The sequence below is a fragment of the Abramis brama genome (assembly GCF_963993115.1).
Source record: "Abramis brama genome assembly, chromosome: 12".
Classification (NCBI taxonomy): domain Eukaryota; kingdom Metazoa; phylum Chordata; class Actinopteri; order Cypriniformes; family Leuciscidae; genus Abramis; species Abramis brama.
Window position 1 is genome coordinate 16,818,267 of NC_139974.1, and position 22,397 is coordinate 16,840,663.

At 38.3% G+C, this 22,397-nt stretch overlaps 1 protein-coding gene and 1 long non-coding RNA gene across 3 annotated transcripts; both read left to right on the top strand.

The window, feature by feature from the left end:
* The first annotated feature begins 915 nt into the window (after positions 1-915).
* On the top strand, positions 916-16,838 carry LOC311093169 (sperm acrosome membrane-associated protein 4-like). Its single transcript, XM_084130346.1, has 3 exons — positions 916-1,679; positions 11,960-12,070; positions 15,933-16,838. Exons 1-3 carry the CDS (start codon positions 1,589-1,591, stop codon positions 16,157-16,159), a joined length of 429 nt encoding a protein of 142 aa, XP_083986472.1. The 5' UTR covers positions 916-1,588; the 3' UTR covers positions 16,160-16,838.
* Positions 16,839-20,636: 3,798 nt separating this feature from the next.
* Positions 20,637-21,950, top strand: LOC311094144. 2 transcript variants are annotated; one of them, XR_014608574.1, is made up of 3 exons: positions 20,637-20,838; positions 20,924-21,019; positions 21,104-21,950. It is a non-coding gene; the product is annotated as an uncharacterized lncRNA (long non-coding RNA). The 2 variants fall into 2 exon arrangements; XR_014608575.1 differs by having other exon boundaries at positions 20,652-21,019.
* The last annotated feature ends 447 nt before the right edge of the window (positions 21,951-22,397 follow it).

A 22,397-nucleotide genomic window follows, 5' to 3' on the forward strand; every position in this document is an offset into this window, starting at 1 on the left:
TGAGTGGTATTAACATGGAATCCTAACTTTTTACACAAGCTGAAACTAAACATGTTGAGTGGTATTAATATTCATATCAATCATTATGGAAAGACCCAGACAATAAGAGATTAAACAGATGAAATGAGGTGCTGACTTATAAACTTTATAGATGACTACATCAATATGCAGTCATAGTCACTGGATCACTATACTCTTGGCTTTTTTGCTATAATAATTGTGCCTTTTAAACACACAGGTAAAGCAGCCAGAAAAAGACTAATGTTCAATTGTCAAGGGCAGGAGCCCAACTAAAGCCAACACTTATCACCATTATGGTGACTACAAATTAAACAATAATTCATCAACATCTAAACCTCTGTTAATTCTCAATACCATCTGCTTCTCAATACTCAATACAATTCTCAATACTCGTCCCGCCAGGTGTAGAGCCCCTTGGACGCACGTTAGACGCGGGTCTTTTCACGTGACCAGGCAGGTTTTTGATTTGGCCCCTCCCCTTCCTTATGAAACTAAACATACCAAGTTATCTCTGCTAAACCTGATTAGTGCAATGAATCTTTCAGTTAAATAGTACAAACAACTAATGTTGTTTAGTAATGATAGCAGGTTTTTACTAAACATAAAATAAACAACTAATGTTGTTTAGTAATGATAGCAGGTTTTTACTAAACATAAAATAATAAGTAATGATCACTCGTAAGTTTAATTAGAAACAAAATCTGGGTTTACAGTCATTTGGATGAAGGGTGGGTCTCTGCGGAACAAAAGTGGCCGTTTCTAAATTTGTGGGTGTTTTCAAACTGGTGGGTGTTTATAAATCATGCAATTAAAATGATGCCCTTCATCCGACCACACCCCTAAACCCTACCCTCACTGTGACATGGGGAAATCAGGTAAAGCGGTTAAAAACGCCCCTCTGTTAATGGCACTCACTGATCTGGCAACTCTTATTACTGTCCTGCAGAGACCTAATACTTGTTCAAATCAGATGGTGAAAATCAGGGTAGGAAAACCCTTTTATTTCTAAATTATGACACTTTTTGATGTAAAAATCATATTAACATAAAACAATAAAACAATTTCACGACCCCTTTTAAATAAACTTAAAATTAGGAAGCTTAACTTTGCCCTTAGCCAAATTTATTTGCTCTGTAACAAGTAGATTAATAAGGCCAAAGGTTGCCCATTTGATATCCAAAATATTATCTCGTGTTTTACCACTATCTAAGAGCCAGCGGCAAATTCCTGAATGATTGGCCAAGATAAAGGACGGAAACCCACTACATCACCTGCCTTAAGAGACGAGCAGCGGCTGCCTAATGCAATCCATGCAAAAAAACACCAATTAATCGTCACTCGATGTAAAGTGTTTAACAAAGCTGATAGAAAAGTAACGTTGCTGCTTTCGACATTCACGCAACTAAAATGGAATGTTTGGGAGGTTTTTTTTACAACAAAATAATGTATTGTACACCGCGCCCTTGATACAGGTTGCTGCAAAACTGTTCAGTACGGGCGGTGCCATGGGTGTGGATCTATAAATATAGCGGATCTCTGCTGTTCACATCAGTGTGACTAGAGTTTAATGGTCTTCTTCTACTTGAACTCAGCTACAGCAAGAAACATGAACAAACTCACTTGTGGCTTCTTTGCAGTCGTTCTGTATTTCGCTATGGGTAAGGGTTTTTTTAGTTTTTTGTTTGTTTGTTTTTCACGTTGTTAATGGCTTCTAATAGCAACTATATAATCGCAGTAGATTATTTGATAGGTTATTTATGGTTGTTTTATTTTAGTGATGAATGAGCTAGGCTACTTTCATTCCACTTCAATTCAGATTGTGGAATATGGGAATCCGTGAGTCACGAACATAATAAATTTAGAAGCCTGTGGTTTATGAGTCAGTCTTATGAGTAGCCTATAGCCTAATATTGCTTTCAGTGATTTTAGTCTACACCAAGCTTCCAAAAAATAAATACTTTTAGAATTTAGGAATTTTAGAACTTTTTATGTTCTGTAATAGCTTTGTATTGTAGTATTGTATTGTAAGTATTGTAAAGTCTGGTTTAGCCTGTTCTTGCCCATTTGTCGATGTGTGCTTGTTTTTGAGGGAGAGAAAGAGACAGGTTAGTTTGAGGCAGAGAGGCCAGTTTACACCCAAACTTGTCAGAACTTGTCAGTTTGGGTGTTTGCTTTGGACCACTGTTCTGAATCAGATCAAAGATCTGTCATATCTCTGTTATTATTTTGTATAGAGTGGAAGTTCATTTATGTTTTACAGAGAGAATATAGAAAAGAGCACATTGTTTCTGTATAGCTTTTAAAACTTGGATCATGTTAGATTAATCTCACTTTATTGTTTTGATTTTGGTGCCTATACTCATTTTCTAGACTGAAGTGTGATTGAAAAGAACTCGGAATGTGGCAACAATAAATCTGATTTCATAGCAATGCCATTGAAGAACCATTTTGGGTTCATCAAAGAACAGTTCTAAAAATATATTTTTTTTTCTTTGTGTGAAGATCATTAATAATCTGAATAACTTTTTTCCTCTAAAAAAAAGTTTGTGCACTGGAAAAATTCCATGGATATTATTAAAGGTTCTTCATAGAACCATAGATGCCAATAAAGAACCTTTACTTTTAACAGTGAGGTAAATAGAGAAGATATTTTTTGTACCCAATTCTAGAAATCAGAATTGGGTACAATGAGGTGATTATTCTCCTCAACCATTAAACATCAAAACTGAACAGTATAAAAGTATTAACAAATTACCTGCAGCAGACCACAAATAACTCCAAAAGCTCAGATGAGTGTTAATATAACAGATATATTAAATATAACTATAGAGATGGGCAGTATTTATTATACATGTATTTCAAATACGTATTTCAAATATAAAATAGTATTTTGTCATTTGTATTTGATAGGGTTGATGAAAATGGCTTCATATTTTGTATCAAAATACTTTAGTGTTTTGTATTTTGTAGTTTTAAAATACCGTAAAATACTTTGTAAGAAGTCTACATGATGACATCATAAAAATGTGGCCTCTGATTGGTGCCTACTCAGTAGTTTGCCCAGACCTGTTGAAATGAGAACAGGATATTGATCCATATGGAAGAAGGGGGTCAAGGTAAGAAACGTGCTGGTTGCCAGCTTTCCATACATTTTTTACATGAATTGTTATTATTTTTAATAGTTCATGTTAAATGTTGGTGTTCTTTTTAGTAGCTTAGGCTAAATAGTTTTCCAACTTAAATGTTTTCTTGAAAACTATTTTACCGAGCAGCAGCCTCACAGTTAACGTTAGCTTGCTACTTTCAGCCTATGTTAAGTTCATCGGTTGTGCACGAAAATAATAATAATAATAAAGCATGAATGACTGCCGACACATAATATATTATTATATTTATGATTAACAATCAAATGATTAATTAGTTAGAAACTATTTGCTATGAATACAGGTGCCATCAGTTGTCCTCTTATGAATGACTTGTTTGTCTATGGGCCCTATTTTAACGATATAAGCACATGGTCTAAAGCGCACGGCGCAAGTGCACTTAGGGCGTGTAGTTGAGCAGAAATACATAATCATGTTCTGCTTGGTCCCCTCAAAGTTGCGTTGGATTTTCTCCTCAGCGTAAAGGTTAAGAGGCCCATCTATCACTGTTTTCCATGTTCATAGAGTTAGTGTGTGAGGTAAATATATAGGCTGTAATCTGTGTGTTTACACAGCTTTTTTAAAAATGGCGGGTGCTGGTGTTTCGCGTGCGTTCGGCCAATCAGCATATATTAACGTCACTGGTAGTTCATGTTGTCCTGGTTTAGGACAGGTTTAGAAAAGGTTCCTCTGGTGCGACAGCCCCTATTGACTTTAGACCAGGTTTTTGTTGGTCAATGGCGCAGTCTATTTTAGTTGCCTCAAAATAGAAATGCACCAACAATGTGCCTGAACACACCTCGGTTTCAGACCAGCATGATCCAAGGATACAATTATGTGTCATTCGCAAACTGTTTCAGACCAGCAAACCCATGGGCGCACAAATGGGCGCAAATGCATTTACTATTTAAACAATGTGGCACAGGACGTGAAAATGATAACTGCGTCAGGCTGAAACTAGCAAAAAACATTTGCACATTGCGCCGGGTGTATAGGGCCCATTGAGTCAGTGTTGCTAATTCAAAAATGAGGTCCTTCATTACCAAACACCAAGTAACTAAATAAGAATACAATTATGTGTAAATCGCAAACTGTTAAACATTAAACTGATGGTTACTTACAAATTAACCTTCATCTGAGAGATCACAAGGATATGTGAATATTTGATCTGTTAACTGGTTGCATATGTCAGATTTATTGCATGACTTGGGCAGAGAAAAGCTGTTGCTATCAAACATTGTTTACATACAAAATGTGCAGGGCTGGTGGTGCTCCAGGACAGGTTTGAGAACCACTGGTCTGTAGGCATGCGTGTTTGAATGCATTTGTGCACAGGCGAGTAGTCTTTCTTTACAAAGTGACAATGCCAACTACTTGTCTTGAATGCATAATACAGCATTTTAGTCGTTTACGCGGATCTGTGTGGACGAGGATCATTTTGATGCTCAGTTCAGTTCTCATACAATGTTGTCAAAGCAGGCAGATCAATATTACAAAATGGGAACAAGGATTTGGGGAGAAATACGTCATTTGTTATATTGTCACATTAACATACCAAGCGATGCATTATTTTCATGATGGATAAAATTAGAATATGATGGAAAATGTACAGATCATACAGACAAACTGAGGGATATTTGTAGCACAACCTGAGAATATGGGTTAAAAATAACATATTTTAGAAATTACATCTTGTCAAAAAAAACTTTTAAGTATATTTAAAATTTAAAGTAATAATATGTATATCATTAACATATTATTCTATTAAATAACTTAAAATTACAATCAAGTTAGCTTTTAGAAATAACGATTATCTACACTCCAAGCCAATAACACAAATTACTTTGAAGCTATTAAAGTGTGTTATTTATATTACATTACATTCTTTTCTAAACTATCAGTATTTATGTTTATGAAAAATAGTTTATTTATAAAAATAGTACATTTTTGTAGCTGCAGGTGCACCCAGTAATTTGTGTCTCAAATTCCTCAATAAATTGTTTGACACATTAAGGGGTGACATGTTGATATCGCATGACCAGCTTAATACTGTCACAGGTAAGCTGGGTTTAATGTCTGTTTTGGGTGGGTTTTGCGCTTGTTTAGTTCATTTGCACCTGTTCTCAATTTTGTTGATTAGCCTGACTTTATTTATTTAAACCCTGAGTTTGCTCAGTTCATGGTTTGTTCTTATCTTGATTATATTGGTTGTTCTGTTCTACATGTTTTGGTATCCTGTATTCTAAGAAGTGTTATTTTTATTATTGCCAGTGCAATCCTACAGTGACAACTGAATTTTCAAAAGCACAAATGCTCCATGGAGTTTTTCAATTAATATGATGTCACAACATGCATTCACAATAATATAATTTTAACTTTTAGATTGAATTACTATACTATGGGTGCTTCCAACCCCATCTCACGGCAATTCGTACGAATTTTACGATGTGACTAATTCGTACGAATTCATACGATCTCACTCGTATGAATTCGTACGACTTTTGCTAAATCGTACATATTTTACGAGTTGCACAATTCTTATGAATTCATACAAATGACCTACCCCTGACCCCGCCCCTAAAACCTACCCATCACTGGGGTTTAGACAAATTGTACGAATTCGTACGAGTGAGGTAATTATAAAGTTACTAAGTAGACTAACTATATTATTATTTAAAAAGGCTTCTTCGTGATGACTGGGCTGGAAAATAAGAGGAATAAGCAACAACAACAACAACAACAACAAAAAAAACCTTGTTGTCTTTACGAATTCATTGTGAGATAGCGGTGCTTCTCAATTCACAAATTGATGCTGTTTGTTTTTTTGTTTTTTGCTCATTCCTCTTATTTTCCAGCCCAGTCATCATGAAGAAGACTTTTTAATAATAATATAGTCTACTTAGTAATTTTATAATTACCAAGTAAATGTTTGGGTCACTTTTCTAATTCAATCACCAAGGAGTAGAACATTTATTTTATTCCATAATAATTTGTTTCATTGATTATTAATAAACATATACTATCATAAAGATGTAATTATATATTCAGCAAATTAACTATATACTGTAGCAGAGTGGTTCTCAACCTTTTTTACTCCAAGGCCCCCCTCATTTCCAAATCAATACTGCAAACAGCAAATCAGCCCCAACCCTTTTTTATTCATAAAAACATTTGTATTCTATTGTTATTACTTTTCAACTCCATGTTATTATTTTTCAAACAAAATTAATTTAAGATAGATTTAAACCTTCAGTGTTCTTTTTTTTGCAAACATGCTTTGCAAAAATGTCACCAAAGACATTCTTTACAACTTAAATGAAGCACAAGTCAACTGTCATTCCAAGCAAGACCACAGGGAGATGCCAAATGACTGCATACGGATCCATTCAGAATTATTAAACACACCAAAATATGAATGAAAAATAAAAACAATTTGTGTGGAAACTCAGCGATCTGGAGGCGGATCGATGTAATCAGCGAACAGTTCCTGTGTCAGAACAAACAATCGTGTCTATGTTTGTCTATCGTGTCCTGATGCCCATGTGTAGGCTGCAGAATAAACACAACTGATCCTCACAAACTTCACATTAATTTCGACAACTACGTGAATATATTGAACTGTATTTATGCAGAAATACGATGTTATAGCGATCAGTGAGCCAAGAGCGAGAGGTTTGTTTGCGCATCAAACAACAGACTCGCGCATGTACGACACCTGTATGGGTCCGTGTAAAGCCATGCTTATTTCTCTTTATAGCTCATGAGTTTGTACAGTATAAGGTCCGTGTACTTTTTGATAATTACATTTCCTGTTTGGAATGGAATAATGAGAAATGAAAACCAGCTCGTTTATTCGTTTTTTAGTTTAGCTCGATTTTTCATTTTTCGTTTGTGGTTTATAAATCGGTTTATAACAAATTGGTTAACACAATTTACAAAATCTCTCGTTGGGAGACTTATGTGCAGAACATAGTTCAACACAGTTAAATAGAACAAATTTCGATAAAGAAAATAAATACAAATAAATGTAAAATAAAATAAATTAAGCAAAGGCACTTCAGTCCATAAGGCATGTCAAAGTTGTTCACATACATATATTGTCCTCAGTCTTCATATATTCTTAAAATAAAGTTACATGGAAGCTTTACAAATTATAATAACAAATATTTTGAGACATCTTCACATAGAGAGTAAATGTTATCACTGGAGTCTTTCAGAAGTTTCAAAGAAGTCAAGTATTCCCTCAGTTCAATTTTAAACACCATTAGGGATGGATTTTTGTTTTGCCATTTACATTTATGAATATGATATTTACCCATAATTGTTATGATATTGTAAATTCTAAAAAGTTCCTTCGGAAGGTTTTCATTACCAAAAAGAATTTGCTCTAACTTTAATTGTGTAATTCTCTCCATTTTTGTTTCCAGCCAATTCATGACATCTTGCCAGAATCTTTTTATCACCGGACAAGAGAAAAACAAATGTTCAATAGTTTCATCTTCCTGGGAACAGAACACACATGGCTCCACTTCAAAACCAAATCTCTTTTTAAGCATTGCTGCTGCTGGATAATATCCATTTATAATTTTGAATTGCATTTCTTTGATTTTAGGAGGTATAGGCCATTTCATGAATTTGATGTATTTATTTGTTATTTTGTCATCATAATGCCTTATTTTTATATTTTGGTCAAAATCATGAAATAGTTTACATTTGAATATTTTGCTAATACAATTATTGTTACATTTTTCGTTATTTAGGGGAATTTGGTTTAGTTGCAGTTTAGGCAAATTTATTTGACTTTTGGAATAATGTAAATAGTTTTGTATCATATTTAATAGGGCTATAGGTATTGCTTTACATACCTTATTATAATCCCTTATTAAACTTTCTATATTCAATTTTGTTTTAAAATCCGTAAACCTAAGAAAATTACCTTGTTCATCTAATATATCTGTGATGAAAATGATTCACTTTTCAAACCAATTTCTGAAAAAAAGTGTTTTTCTACTTATTGTTATCACTCTGTTGTTCCACAAGGTGGAGCCATGTGGTGTAAAATTATGAGTAAATACCATCTTCCAGTAATGAAGAACTTGTTTATGATATTCAGACAGTTTTACTGGCAATTTGGATACCTCGAAATCGCACTTTAAAAGAAACTCTAAGCCTCCCACTTTATCAAAAATATATTTGGGAATATGATACCATAGAGAATCAGGTTTATCTAAAAAGACTTTTACCCAGTTAACTCTAAAAACTCCAACCATAGATTCAAAATCAATTGTTTTTAACCCCCCTTTATTATAGTCCTTTACAAGTTGTGATTTTTTGATGTAGTACAGTTCGATATTTAATTTGCACACGTGGGCGGCGCTGAAACGCCCCTTTCATCTGATTGGTCAAAACGCTCCGCCTTCAGTAAATTACGAGCTTTTCTTTCTGTCAGGCAGAATAAGAGTCAGTACGAGTGCGGCACTGACAAATGCATTTTAATAAAATAATGTCTGAAACCACCACTCACTGTTAACTATGCACAATATTTGAAGCAGAAATATGTTGCTGGTCACGTAATTCGTGCTGCTGTGACTTGCAAGCGACCCCAATAATGTGAGCTACAGTATAGTATGACTATGACAGATTATTTAGTTTATACCATGGTCTGGGTGAATACTCGATTCTGATTAGCTGCAGGGTATAAATATCTCCGGTTGCTAAATAAACCGTCAGGCGTAACCAGGGAAACCAAGTTATTGTTTGTAAAAACTTTAGATTTCGATTGTAAAACTAATTAAAATATAAACTAATGTTTTAAAAATGTGTTATTTGGCAAGTGACCATGGTATAAGCGGGTTAATGCCCTTCGAGGTGTCCATTGTCAGGTAGGCTATTAATGGACTTCGGCGGTGGCAACCGTCCGTTGACATTTACTTTTGATACTTAAGTACTTTTAAAAACAAGTACTTCTGTATTTTTACTTAAGTAAAAAACAGTCTTTACAACTTTTACTTGTAACAGAGTAATATTTGACCCGTATCTACTTTCACTCAAGTAAGGAAGTTGTTTACTTTGTCCACCTCTGAAAACATCTGTTCATAATCTGTGATTACACAATTCCAATACGAATAGCATCGGGAAGCATCTGGAATAACTCTGCACTGATCAATCTGCATTTTTAAGCCAGCTAATTTTACAGTAGGCTTATATTCAGAATGTCCTTCTCATATAATGCCAACGACCGCACAAATGGGCTTCCTTTGTGAAATATAGCAGACCACTGTTGAAAAACAGAATAAACAGTAAACAGAATTTCCAAAGAGAATTTTCCAGAGCCACTCTGTTGCAATTGTTTACCTGTCCTTTAGCCAAGTCAAGTCACATTTATTTATATGGCGCTTTTTACAATACAGATTGTTTCAAAGCAGCTTTTACAGAGATAACAGGAAAATAATGCAAAAAAAGTTTGTTTCCAGAAGAAAATAGCATCACAGTCCAGCTTTAGTAAGTTCAGTGATGTTTCATTTTTGTTGTAAAAAAGTAATTAATTTAGTTAATTTGTATATCTAGCCATTCTGGAGAAAAACGTGATGTCATCGTCCAGCTCAGTTCAGTTCTCATAAAATGGTGTCAATGTAGAGAGATCAATATTATTTTTGAATATTAAATTAAATGTTACATTTTATGTCCCCAACCAAGCAAGCCAAAAGCCTATAGCAACAAAGGTGAAAAAAGGCAACTGTGGCAAGGAACCAAAACTCCATCAGGTGGCAGAATGGAGAAAAAAAACCTTGGGAGAAACTAGGCTCAGTCTGTGGGCCAGTTCTCCTCTGGTCAACGAATGAACAGTGTATGATTATGATTCAGGCAGCATTATAGGTCAGCAGTCAGATTGGATTGGAACAATCAGAATATTATCCAGTTCCATCTGATTGAAGATCGGAGTCATCACGTCGGTATGGATACTGTTTTGTTGAGGATCAGTCCCGATCTTTAGCCTGCATTTGTTACAGACAAACCAGGCAACGTTTTACACCATTACACAACTCTGAGTAATTGTGGAAACCATTTGAAGCAACTTTAAATCTCACCACCAACATATTTTCCATGGCTTTTATTTTCCATATTTAAACTTGGATTCTTTAGGAGACAACATTGTCTCAGCAACTATTGGTAACCAAGTGGCTATTTGATTTTGCACAGTATCAAACAACATTCGGTATCAAATACATATTCTCTGTAACCTCCACCCACCACTGTCAGTGAGACAATCTGCTCTAAAGAAGATCAAATTATCATGTGCCTGGAAAACAGGTTTAACCGGGATTTAAGAAAAGAGAGACATTTCACAGAAAAGAGGGAAGAACTCAGTAATTATCTGACATGTCACAATCAGGTCTATGCTTGCCCAGATCTAAAAAAAAAAAAAAAAAAAATCTGAAGCACACCTGAATCTTGGAGAAATCATATATGTGCATATTTTTCTCTGTTTGTAGTAACTCATTGTGTAACAAATTGGTGGTTGAGGGTGTTTAATGGCTAGAAAATAAACGCCTCTTCACCTTGTTTATTTTATTTACTTGAATGGTTTTGTTTAATTGGTGAATGTTTCAAACCCCTGTTAGTGAACTGTGACTGCATTAGAACTTAAAAATAACTATTTCAAATATAACATGGATCATTCACTATATGATATATGTATCTACTCATTTTGTAAGCTTGAGAAAGTGTGAATGGATGGGGGTTATTAATAAGCTATTGTTTGGATACAAAATTATTCGGAATTTAGCTTTAAAATCAGATTAAAAAAAATTAAAGGTAAACATTATTCATAAATATAGTATTGTTTTTGTACATTTTTGTTAGGTTTAGGTCCCTCATAGACATGAAGATAAACGTGGGTGGGTGGGTGTGGTAGATAGGAGGGGAGACTTCCCCGAAAGGTTTTAACTTCCACCCAGGGTGTGACCGAAACCAGCCTGTGTAGATTTTCTTTTCTTTCTTTTCATATTTAGTTTCTCTCTCTCTCTCTCTCTCTCTCTCTCTCTCTCTCTCTCTCTCTCTCTCTCTCTCTCTGTGTGTGTGTGTGTGTGTGTGTTTAATACAAAGGCTATTAATTAGATATTAAAGTATATAACCTTAAAATGTTATCTCATTAAAAAAATACAATTTCTGTCAACATTTACTCACTCAATCCATGGGTTACAAAAGGAGACAATTAGAATAAGTATATATATATATATATATATATATATATATATATATATATATATATATGGGTAAACTATTGTTGTAGATGAACTCTTTGTGTTTCAATTGCATGTTTAAGTTTATGTGCATGCAATTCTTCATCCCCCTGTTGCCGTGAATGACATAATTTAACACAGATGTGTATTTTAAAGAAACCAGACCAGAACAGCAGGGTTTTATAGTAATTTTCAAGCATTTCTTCTTGTTATGTGAATTCTTCAGGTGCTTCACATGACTCGCACCCTCACCAGAACCCAGAACATCTGATCTAGAGCACACAATTAGAGGAGAAAGGGTTGAGAAATGTTGACAATTTTACTTATGTTGCTTTTTAGATCAGTGCGAAAAACAAATCTGCAAAATGGTGCTACAACACTCTTACCTTATACCTTTCCAGTAAAACAGGACATTTAGAAAACTGTTTATTACTTTTTATGCTAGAGAAACTTCTATGCTTTTAAAAAAAGATTTTAATAAATTCCATGAGGGGTACCATGTAACTAACAGCTTAATTATTATTATTTTTTTGTGAATCTGTTCTCTCTCAGGTCAGGCCCTGCAGTGTTATGACTGTAAAGTTGGTCTCTGGAGTCTTTGCTTCACAACCAAAACGACATGTGATGCTGGTCAGCAGTGCTTCAGTGGATTAGGGACAGCTGGTAAGTTTATGCTGTGCAAAAACCATTGAACACCCTTTTCCCAATTAGGTCATAAGTTATGAGAAACGTCTCGGTTACGTATGAAAGGGGACGTAGTCACGCTTAGGGAGCCTGTCATCTTTGAGTATTGTAAAAACGAGCCAATGGACATTGGCGTGCGTGAATTGCATCACACGTTCCGCCCCGCAGCGCGGGTATAAATACAGAAGTGGATGCACGCACCGGTTGTTTTTCGCTGAGGAGCCGAGCGGAACCCGGGTCAGCGGGGGTACAGCAATAGTGGCTACGGGACTACGTCTCCATTCCCTCCTTCAGGGAACGAGGGTTACATACGTAACCGAGACATTCCCTTTCAGTCACTCATGTTCGACGTAGCCGTACGTTACGACTGATTGGGGTCCCAACTAAAACGCCACAATTGCTGCCACCTTCTAGTGCCTAGACAAAAGCCTCTTGATCCTCCCGCATATTGAGGCGGACATAGAACATGGCTTAGGCCAGGAAAGTCACTGCTGTTCCACAGGACCACTGGGAAAGCATTACCTTTCGTTGGAAGGCAAACGCTGCGGAAGCCACATCCTGCCCGAAGGGAGGTAACGTGGAGAATACACATATGGACTGAGAGAAATTAGCGGGCAGTACAACATATGGAATGTCACTGAGGTGGCTCCAGCCGAACACAGGGGTCGCTGTACTGGGCAGTGCAAACTTGCTGAGCAGTATCATCAAGCAAGGGAACTGCTAACAACTCGAGGCAATGAATGCCAATGCAGTGGGAGGTTCGCCCAAATCTGTTTACTGCATGCCCGTTATACGTGGCCCCTGAGCTGGTGTTTAGTAGACACTTGTTCTAGGAGCGTTTAGTCTGGAGAAACAAAAGGTCTGAACACTGCTGAGAGTTTGGCAGCAGACCAGATGTTGTTAACACACGGAGGGTGCTGCACACCTAGGGACTTGGTCATGAAGCCGGTGCTTAAGCGGTCATCATATGGAGGAAGCCGGTTTATATGCGACTGCATCTACCATATGCCCCAGGAGCCTCTGAAGGTTTTTCAGTGGGACCCTCTCTCACTTCTATGAAGCACCGACCAGACACATTCCTGTTGAGAAACGTGTAAACCAAGTCCACCTCCAAACCGGAAATAAGCTCCTCAGTCTATGGACGTGTTACTTTTCTCCAGTTGACACTCGAAGGGAGGGACTTGTACTGAGACTTCGACCCCTCAACGCAAGATCACAGGATGGCCTGCATTGCGGAAGGGTAGAGATCTGAAGTACGCGTCTTTCAGGTCGAACGCTGCAGACCATTCAAGGGGATGGAGCATTAGGAATGCGTTACTGTGTTTGTAACTTGAACGGAAGCTTGAAAAGGGCCCGAAATCAAGAACATAGATCCCTGATGGTCTAACTCACTATAGTTTGAGTGCAATGAAGAACGGCCAATTTTTAGAAGCCTGTCTTCATATCGGCTGTAGGAACGGCTCGATCACATCCTTCGCCAGTAGGAAGCGATGACCGCACACATGACAGACACAATTTGGAACACTGAAGTGTAACAAATAGCGCTGAGCATGGGCAGGTGCCGGAGGAACTGAATCGTCTAACCGAGTCTGCTGATAGAAAGGAATCGGCTGAATCGGTTGGAAGCACCTTCCAGTGCTACAACGGACCTACATAGGGGAACCAAAGGTATCACAGACATACTTGGAGTGAGGCAGCGAACTAGAGAACAGGGACCCAACTCGGAAGGCCTGAAGGTGGCCCGAAGCAGGGTCTGAGTGTTTAATTCCTGTCTCTAAGTAGCGGCAGAGAGTGCGTGAGAAGGCGTGACCGGGTCCTCGAACCGCACTCAATTACCAGCTAGTGAAGCCGAGTCTGATCAGTCAGGAGCACCGTCTAGTGCTACAACTGGCCGACGCAGGGGAACCAAGGGTACCACAGACTTCTAGACAAAAAATAGGGTCCCAGCTCGGAAGGCCCGAAGGTGGCCCGAAGCAGGGTCTAAGTGTGTAGTGTGACTCTTAATGTGCGAGACCGGGTCCTCGAACCGCACCCGACTGCTGGCTGGCGATGCAAGAGGTAGCTGAAGGTTGCAAGGTTTTACAGAGTCACACACCATCAGTCTGGCCCTCTAGGGACCCAGGAACAGAGGAAATTGCTCTTTCTTTGAAAATGTAAGTACCGCTGGCTCTGCTTTTAAGGGAGCCAGCGGCGGAACAGACACATACACAAACAATGAATCCTCCCAGCCCTCCACCGGGGGGAGGGAGTGGATCGGTGACCATCTCCAAGAGCTCTCTACTAAACCAAGAGCTTGCACTTGCGCTTACCACCTGGCTTGGTAGCGCCTGGAGCAGGCGGGGCGCCCCATCTGCGACCGGGTCCACGCTGAGACCTGGGTGGAGGCTGCTGCGATGACTCAGCGGGAGCAGAGGCGGAGGCAGACAGATGCCCTTGGCGATGAGCAGGCAGAGTATCTGACCCGGGCTGACGGGTGGAGGCAGTAGCGGGCCGCCGGGGCAGAATGTGCCGGATGGACTTCGTCTGCTTCTGGACAGCTGAGAACTGTTGGGCAAAGTTCTCTACTGCATCACCGAATAGCCCAACCTGAGAAATGGGCGAGTCCAGGAATCAAACCTTGTCCGCATCCCTCATATCCGCCAGGTTGAGCCAGAGATGGCGCTCCTGGACCACTAAGGTGGATATCGCCAGAATGATCGCATGAGCTGCAACCTTCGTTCCCCGGAGGGCAAGGTCGGTCGCAGTGCGGAGCTTACCCATGAGCTCACGGTCTGCGATGGACATCCTGTCCTCTGGAGGGGCCCGAACGAAACGGCGGGTCGGTCCACTACAGAGGGACCAGCACGTTCCTCGGGGAGCTCCACCGGCTGTGGTGTGAGAGAGGAGGGAGGGATCAACGGGGCCTTGCTGGGTGGATTTCCCCTCACCGTAATCCTCAGATCACCCAGCCCATAGGAGTGGGGACTTCGCGTTTAACGAAGGCAAGTACTGATCTCAACACCGAGATGACCATATTCCCACAATGAGAACATGAATCATCCACGAGAGTTGCTTCAGCGTGTTGTAAGCCCAAACACGGGATGCATCTATCGTGACCGTCAGAGGGGGACAGAGCCCTACCGCACCCAGAAACGCACGGATGGAATGGTATCTTGAAAAAGACGCAAACACACCGTGTTGCTCTTTCAGGAAATGGGACCTGTCACCAGTGCCGGAGCACACAGGGGAACAACTGCGGCAACATTTTACAGTGAATCACTCACTACTTCCGCCCTCATCTGGCCGCCAACAAAACACTCAAAGAAATGCTGTTAAAACAGCAGTTGAGTGCTTCCGTAGCTCACAATCACCGCTGCACTCGCTGTCACACACCAGCACTGGAAGAGTCTTCCAGAAGAACACTGACACACTTGCTCGTTGTAGAAAACAACATTCTTCAGAGACATCAGAATGATCTGATCGGCTCCGAAGCGTGCATCCACTTCCGTATTTATACCCGCACTGCAGGGCGGAGCGTGTGATGTAATTCACGCACGATAATGTGCATTGGCTCGTTTTTTCAATACTCGAAGATGACAGGCTCCCTAAGCGTGATCCCAGTCAGTCATAACGTCAGACTAGGTCGAACGCGAGCGACTGAAAGGAAACCAAACTTTAAGTACATACATTTTCAATAAACAGTTATTATTTTTGCATCTCCTTAAATTGTAAGATTTAATATTCTAAAACTGAATAATTTATTGTTAGAATTTATATATGAAGACCATTTTTATGTTAGCATATATTTTTTCTGTTCTATATTTTTAAGCTTAATCTGTGTTTTCTTGCATCTCAATTTCAGCTACTTTAGTGGATATCAAGATGAAAGGATGTCTTGATGTGTCCCAATGCAATAAAACTGAGCAGGTGAATTTCCCGGCCAACACAAATTCAAGCCTATACAAAATGACGAAGACATGCTGTTCTACTGACCTGTGTAACTCAGCTCTGGGTCACTTTCACTTCTCTGCTGTCAGCATGGCCTTCACTACCATCACCTCTGTGTTCATGGTCAAAATCCTCATTTGAGGAGGATAATATCAGCTCACTCACACATACAAAAAAATAAATAATAATAATTAAGGTTTTAATTTAAGCCATTATTAGAATTAACACTTAAATTGGGTCACCTACTTGAAATTGAATAGCTTTCGATCATAAGTTCAAGTTTGCCAGTAGTGATAATTTTAACATACCATCGAGTTAACTTAAATAAAATACTTTTTCTAAAAAGAAACCGGGCAGATATTCATTTGGTAGCAATATAATACATATTGGTACATAGGTACACATGGTTGTATTGGTACACACATACACACACACACACACACACACACATGTCTGCATGTAGTCAAACAGATTTATTTACAGGGGGGTGTTATCTTGTATCTCTATTTTTATAAAATTTGTAACGCTGTCAACATGTGTTGTTCAGTTGTTTGTTTGTTTTTTTTTTTTTTTTTTTTTTTTTTGGTAAAGCTGATATAGTTGGAATAAATGAGTGTAAAGAGCATGGATTAAGAGGAAAAAAATCTTTTGTAGGGGTGCCATCATAGAATGAAACACAAGCATGCATGTGGTGATGTCAGCTAGCACGGATCAGGTGCTGGGCCCTCCTTTAACAAAGTGTCAAAACAAAATGTGTGTTGTCACTGCAAATATAAGACAATAAAATATGGAATAAATTAGTTTCACTTTTGCGTTTTGTTATTGATGTCAGTGTCATTCCTGAGCTTCAGAGTGGCCAAATGAGATGCTGGACAATCAGTAAAATACTACTACTACTTTTAATAATAATAATAATAATAATAATAATAAGGTACTTTTTATTAAATCCCTTCATTTCAAAATGGTGAAACTTCAGTCCCTTCAGGACACATAGATCTTCCATTAAAACTAATTTAAAAAGAGTGTAATGTCAGTCCCTGTTGTAATCACTCTGACATGCATATTTATAGAGCCGTCTATAAGGATGCCAGTAGACGTGGATGTAAGAACACTTTTCAAACTTTATTTATGTCTCATATTCTCTGGTTGCATACAGGTGACTCACACGCGTACACTGTGTGTGTGCGGGCGTTGCCTTCTGATGTCATCACAGAATGAACTAAATGCTCATACATTACAAAGAGGAACACAATAAACATAGATGCAGTCATCTCAGTTCTGTTATGGGTGTAGCAGGGACAAGGAGAGGTGAGGATCTTTTAGCAAGCAGTCTTTTCTCCATGAACATGGAAACACAAGGATAATCCAAACAAGAAACCAATGGTAATAATCCAAACAAGGATTATCAAAATAAAAGTCCATAAAACACAGTGGATTCCAGACACTCCACAAACTGACAAAAGAGTTCAGGAGAGTGATGAAGCGGAGGTGGAACAGGGGGAGGGATGGAGCGCCAGGCCCGTGTGGCAGAAGTGGGCCTAGACACCAAGGGGGAGCTGGTAGTTCAGAAAGCCAAGGCGTTGCCAGCAGTGCAGGGAGCCATGGCGGAGTTGGCAGAGTATGTGGCCAGACTGGAGTTGGCAGAGCAGGTTGCCACAGGGGAGCTCGAGACCACCACAGCAGAGCAGATGGGACTGAAGACACTTTTATGCTGTTAGTTCAACTGAACTGCTTAATATTCAGATAACATTCCAATTTTGTTTTGTAGACAGTTTCAGCCTATCTAATTTGTTTATATAATTTATAAACCTTAAACTTTATACTGCTATCTTAATAAATCCAACATACTGTTCAATTATTTAAACTTCTGAGATTACTATGCCTTGCCAGAAAATTACCTACACCTGTTAAAGGGATGGTTCGGAGTAAAATCAATTATTTGGAAAAAGCACGTAAAAGTCCTGTGCAAAACTCACAAAAGTAAGGGAAAAACTAGTGAATTTAACACTCCATAGAAATTGATTGATAACTGGATGATTTCGAAATACTTGTGTTGATCTGAAAATACATAGAGGTGCAAATTTGTCATTCAACCACATTGGTTAATGATGTCACGCAGGTGGTGAAGTAATAACTTCTTTTAACGAACTTCTTTTCTTTTATTCTTATTTCCAGTTTATTTCTATTCAATCATATTGTTCTTACATACTAGAGCACAAAAGCACATGTGCACTCTTAAGGCCAATTCACACCGTACAGAGAAACACTGACAAACAAGTTTGTTGGGTTTTGTTGGATCAGTGTGTTACCCCTGTTGGCGTTGGTTTGGGTTTTTCACCAGACTGAAAATGTTCAATCAGCGTTTTTCGGTGTCTGTTGGGGCAGTGTGAACATGACAGTTATTTTTCATAAAATTCAAAATTCAACAGCCAAGTTGTTTGTTGTTTTTTGTTGCCGTTTGTCTGTGCGGTGTGAATTGGCCTTTAAAAAAGGTGCTTTAAATCTCTTGACAAACTAGAAGATGGTAAATGACATTTGTATTTATTCATAATAAAAGATATAGATTGTACTGAATGTCAGCTTGCTTATTTTAATCAAGATAAGGATTTATTGAGTCCAACATCATGCAAAAAAAAAAACTAAAAACTATGCTTCTAACCAACCATGCTGGCATGCTCCCAGCCATGCTGGCATGACTTATCTTAAATTGTTTGTGTTTGGCCCCTTAATTATTGCTTGCAGCTATATTGTATTCCTCTTCTTTTCACCCACCAGAGGCTCGTCTTCAGCTTGACGCAGAGAAAGCCTTCGTTCGTGTGTGTAATGGTGCTATCACTACAGTGGTTAAGGCTGCAGGATTGACGAATGACTAAAGAAACATTATCAGCAAGATACATTTCTTGTCTATTACCACCCACTGCTACTTATACCAATGACAGAAATAAGCACAGTTATAATAGCAAAATATGTGGGAGAGCATTGCTATAGTGTGACATAGTGTATTGCAATAGGTAGCATGTTAATGTTAATACTGAATCAAAACAGTTAGCACAGGTTATAATTGAGAAGGTTTAATAACAGTATTTGGTTTTAGTTACACTTGAATTCGTTACAAATTAGATGTATACAATTCTATAAAACACAGTTAATTGTACCCAGCGTATAAGTAGAATATTACCTGAGAGATATAAAGCGAGAGAAATAGTGAGAGAGGGAGAAAGTGTAGAGAGAAAGAGAGATGGAAGGCAGAGCTCAGGTATAGAGGAAGAGCAAAGCCCCAAAGAAGAAGAGACAAAGAAAAGAGGAGGCAAAGACAGAGTGCCCCAAGAAAAAGACAGTTACAATCTTCTTTTATCCCTTCCTTAACCATGGCCGTGACTGTAACCCAAATGTGAGACATTCAAACTGGCAATTAGAAGATTACAACTTCCCCCACCATACTAAAGGTGTGACAATAAGGGTTTGCTTATGTACGCAATGTACACACATCTTGGCCTACAGGCCTTGATCACCATCAGCACCTCTTTGCCTTCAGAAACTCCAAATGGCCTATGAAGTGGGTTGGAACAGGAAAGCAAAAGTCTTTATTTTTTTATCCTTACAAAATCTTCAACAATTCTCAGTTAGACTTGTAGGCGGAAGCAGTCAGCACATAAATGCAAGAATGTAAAATTAGTTATTTTATGCACTGTGGTAGGGGGTAAAGCATGGGGAGAGTGAGTGTGGAGATGAACAGTGAGAAGTGGGTCAAGTGAATGATGATTAACACCTGTGTCTAATTGCAGTACTTGGCGGAGAGACGGAATAAAAGACGCCCACAGACCTGGGAAAGACCCTGGCTGCGTTCCAAACCGCATACTCAATGAGTAGGTACTTAATTTCAATAAGTACTTACTTAACGAGCGCTAAAAGAGTAGGTACTTTATAGCCAGATCTCGTTGAGTATGAATGCGCACCGGACATCTGCCATGTTGACGTTATCATGTGACCTACGACGCGTTATCACACGCGCAACAACTTAAAAGATTCGAACGGACACGTTTAATTCATCTATCTGTAAATATCTTGATATTGATTAAACTTGCTCATTTTGTGGTCTTTTTGAAGAAACTGCTGCCCATTTATTTTGTGAATACATTTAGGGTTGATTTAAGTTCTTATATTTAACCCTACTAATGTGACCCAACGTTTTATCCTTAACGATGTTATTTTTATTACGAAATCCCAAAATTGTAATCTCTTGAATATGTTGTTAATTATTATTTTTTTTTTATATCCAAACATTTTCATCCACAAGCAAAAGTGGCTAACTGCTTTATTTGTTTCCTCTTTTTCTTGTTGAATTTAACTGTCGTTTCATCCCTCAGGCCTATAAATAACAAAAAAAAAATGTTTTTTTTTTTTTTTTAAATGTATTTTAATGAATTATTTAAGAAAATATATATTAAGATATTCAACCTTGTAGGTTCTTTTTTCCTGTGTAAAAAATCTCATATTATGTATGCAAACCCATAATATATATATATGATTGTAACCGGATGAATGAGGTGATGGACATTAGTGAGCACCTATCAGCAGGTAATCCACCCTATTTAAGAGCTGGTTGGCTGTAGCCCGGGATGCGTCACGTTCGACTCCGCCTCCTTCCAGTGTTTACAGTGGCGAGGTGTAGGACCGTGTGTTAGCATATAGCAACTTCTGTTTTTAGTTTGTTTGTATGTAGGGGACTAATTATTAGTGTTGTGTTTAGCTTGTCTGTCTTCTCCGGTTTTCCTTCGGTTTGTCGCAGTGGTTGCATTTGCTGGCTGCTCGCCTTTCAGGTATGTGTGAACTGTTGATGGAAAGCGTATTGTTTGTCTTTATTTGGGGGTTTAGGATCGGCTGATTGTGTTGAGTTATGTGCAGTGTCCCTGTAGTCTATCTGAACAGCGGATTGCATGATTTGAGTACCCGTGCCTGTGAAAGGACAAGCACATTGTGCGAATGCATCGTCTACTTCCGGTAAGTGTTATTGCGCATGTAGTTACGAGCTGAAAGTTTAGCCATTGAGGCATAAATCTTAGTGTTTCTTTGTATTTGGCTTAGGATTTTCCCTCTCGTCCGGCGATCTTGTTCTTCCTGCTGGTGCTATAAAAAGCTATTACAGCCCCGTCGATTCCTTGCTGCCAGATTAAGAGCGCATCGTATTTTCCTGCTCCACTGTCGCTACCGTGTGCAATACAAACTTTTTGCCATCTGTGAGGAGATCGTCACCCCACTGATGAGGGGGACCGTTGCTGTCTGGTTTTATTTATTATTTGTTGATTTAATGTTTCTTTTATTGAACTTTTGAGGTTAACACTTGGTGTCAAAAATGGAACACCAAACTATCTGCTTGTGAGCTCATTGCGTGAATTGAGTTTATTTATTTATTTATTTATGGTCTGTGTTTACACCTTTGTATGTTATTCGTGATTGTCTATTAATGGTGATATTATCTGCTCATGACCGTACCCTAAACATCATCCAGCTGGGCTTTAGTGCAGTTGGTATGTTGAAGTTTGGTTATTAATTATTTTTTTGTGATTTTCGTTTCAGGTGCTGAGGTTCCACGGGTGGAGGATCTCTTGTGGTGGTGGTGCTTTCTTCGAATGTTTGCCGTGACACTTTTTGAAGTCTTTGCTGTGTGTGTGAGTGTGCTTTTTGCAAATTAAGTTTAGTGATCCCTCCTCCCGTGGTTTGCCTCAGCCCTGTTAGTCTGTGTCTTTTTCTATGGTGTCTGTGTAACCAGTGTATGGAAAGAGTGTGTGTTTATTCAAATGTGTTTTTGTTTACTTGAATGTGTTTGTAACTCAAAACCTTGTCAGTATAGCTCCAGGTTGCCTTTTTAACGTGACTACCCTGCTGCTTTAAATTAAACTTTGTATAAATAAAATTTTTGTATATTTTCATATCCACGTCTCTGCCTACCTTTATTAGAGAATCGAACCTGAGTGACCTAGTAATAGTAACTTGAGTGTTGTCCATATTTCCCGGGGCGAAATTCCCCGGGTGGCGTAGTCGAAATTCTTTCTACCTGTAATACCGCTCCATCGCCACATATATATATATATATATATATATATATATATATATATATATATATATATATATATATATATATATATATATATATATATATATATATATATATATATTATGGGTTTGCATACATAATGAGATTTTTTTACAGATCTCGTAACATCAGTAACTCGACAGCCCTACCTAGAACGGGTTTCCTCAGCGTTTGTAATGTCTGCACAAAGGGCAGCTGTGCGAAGATTCGCCTGGCGGAAAACTTTTGATTTTATACTCGAAAAATGTAAGTATCATTAATATTAAAAATTAATATTACCCCAGA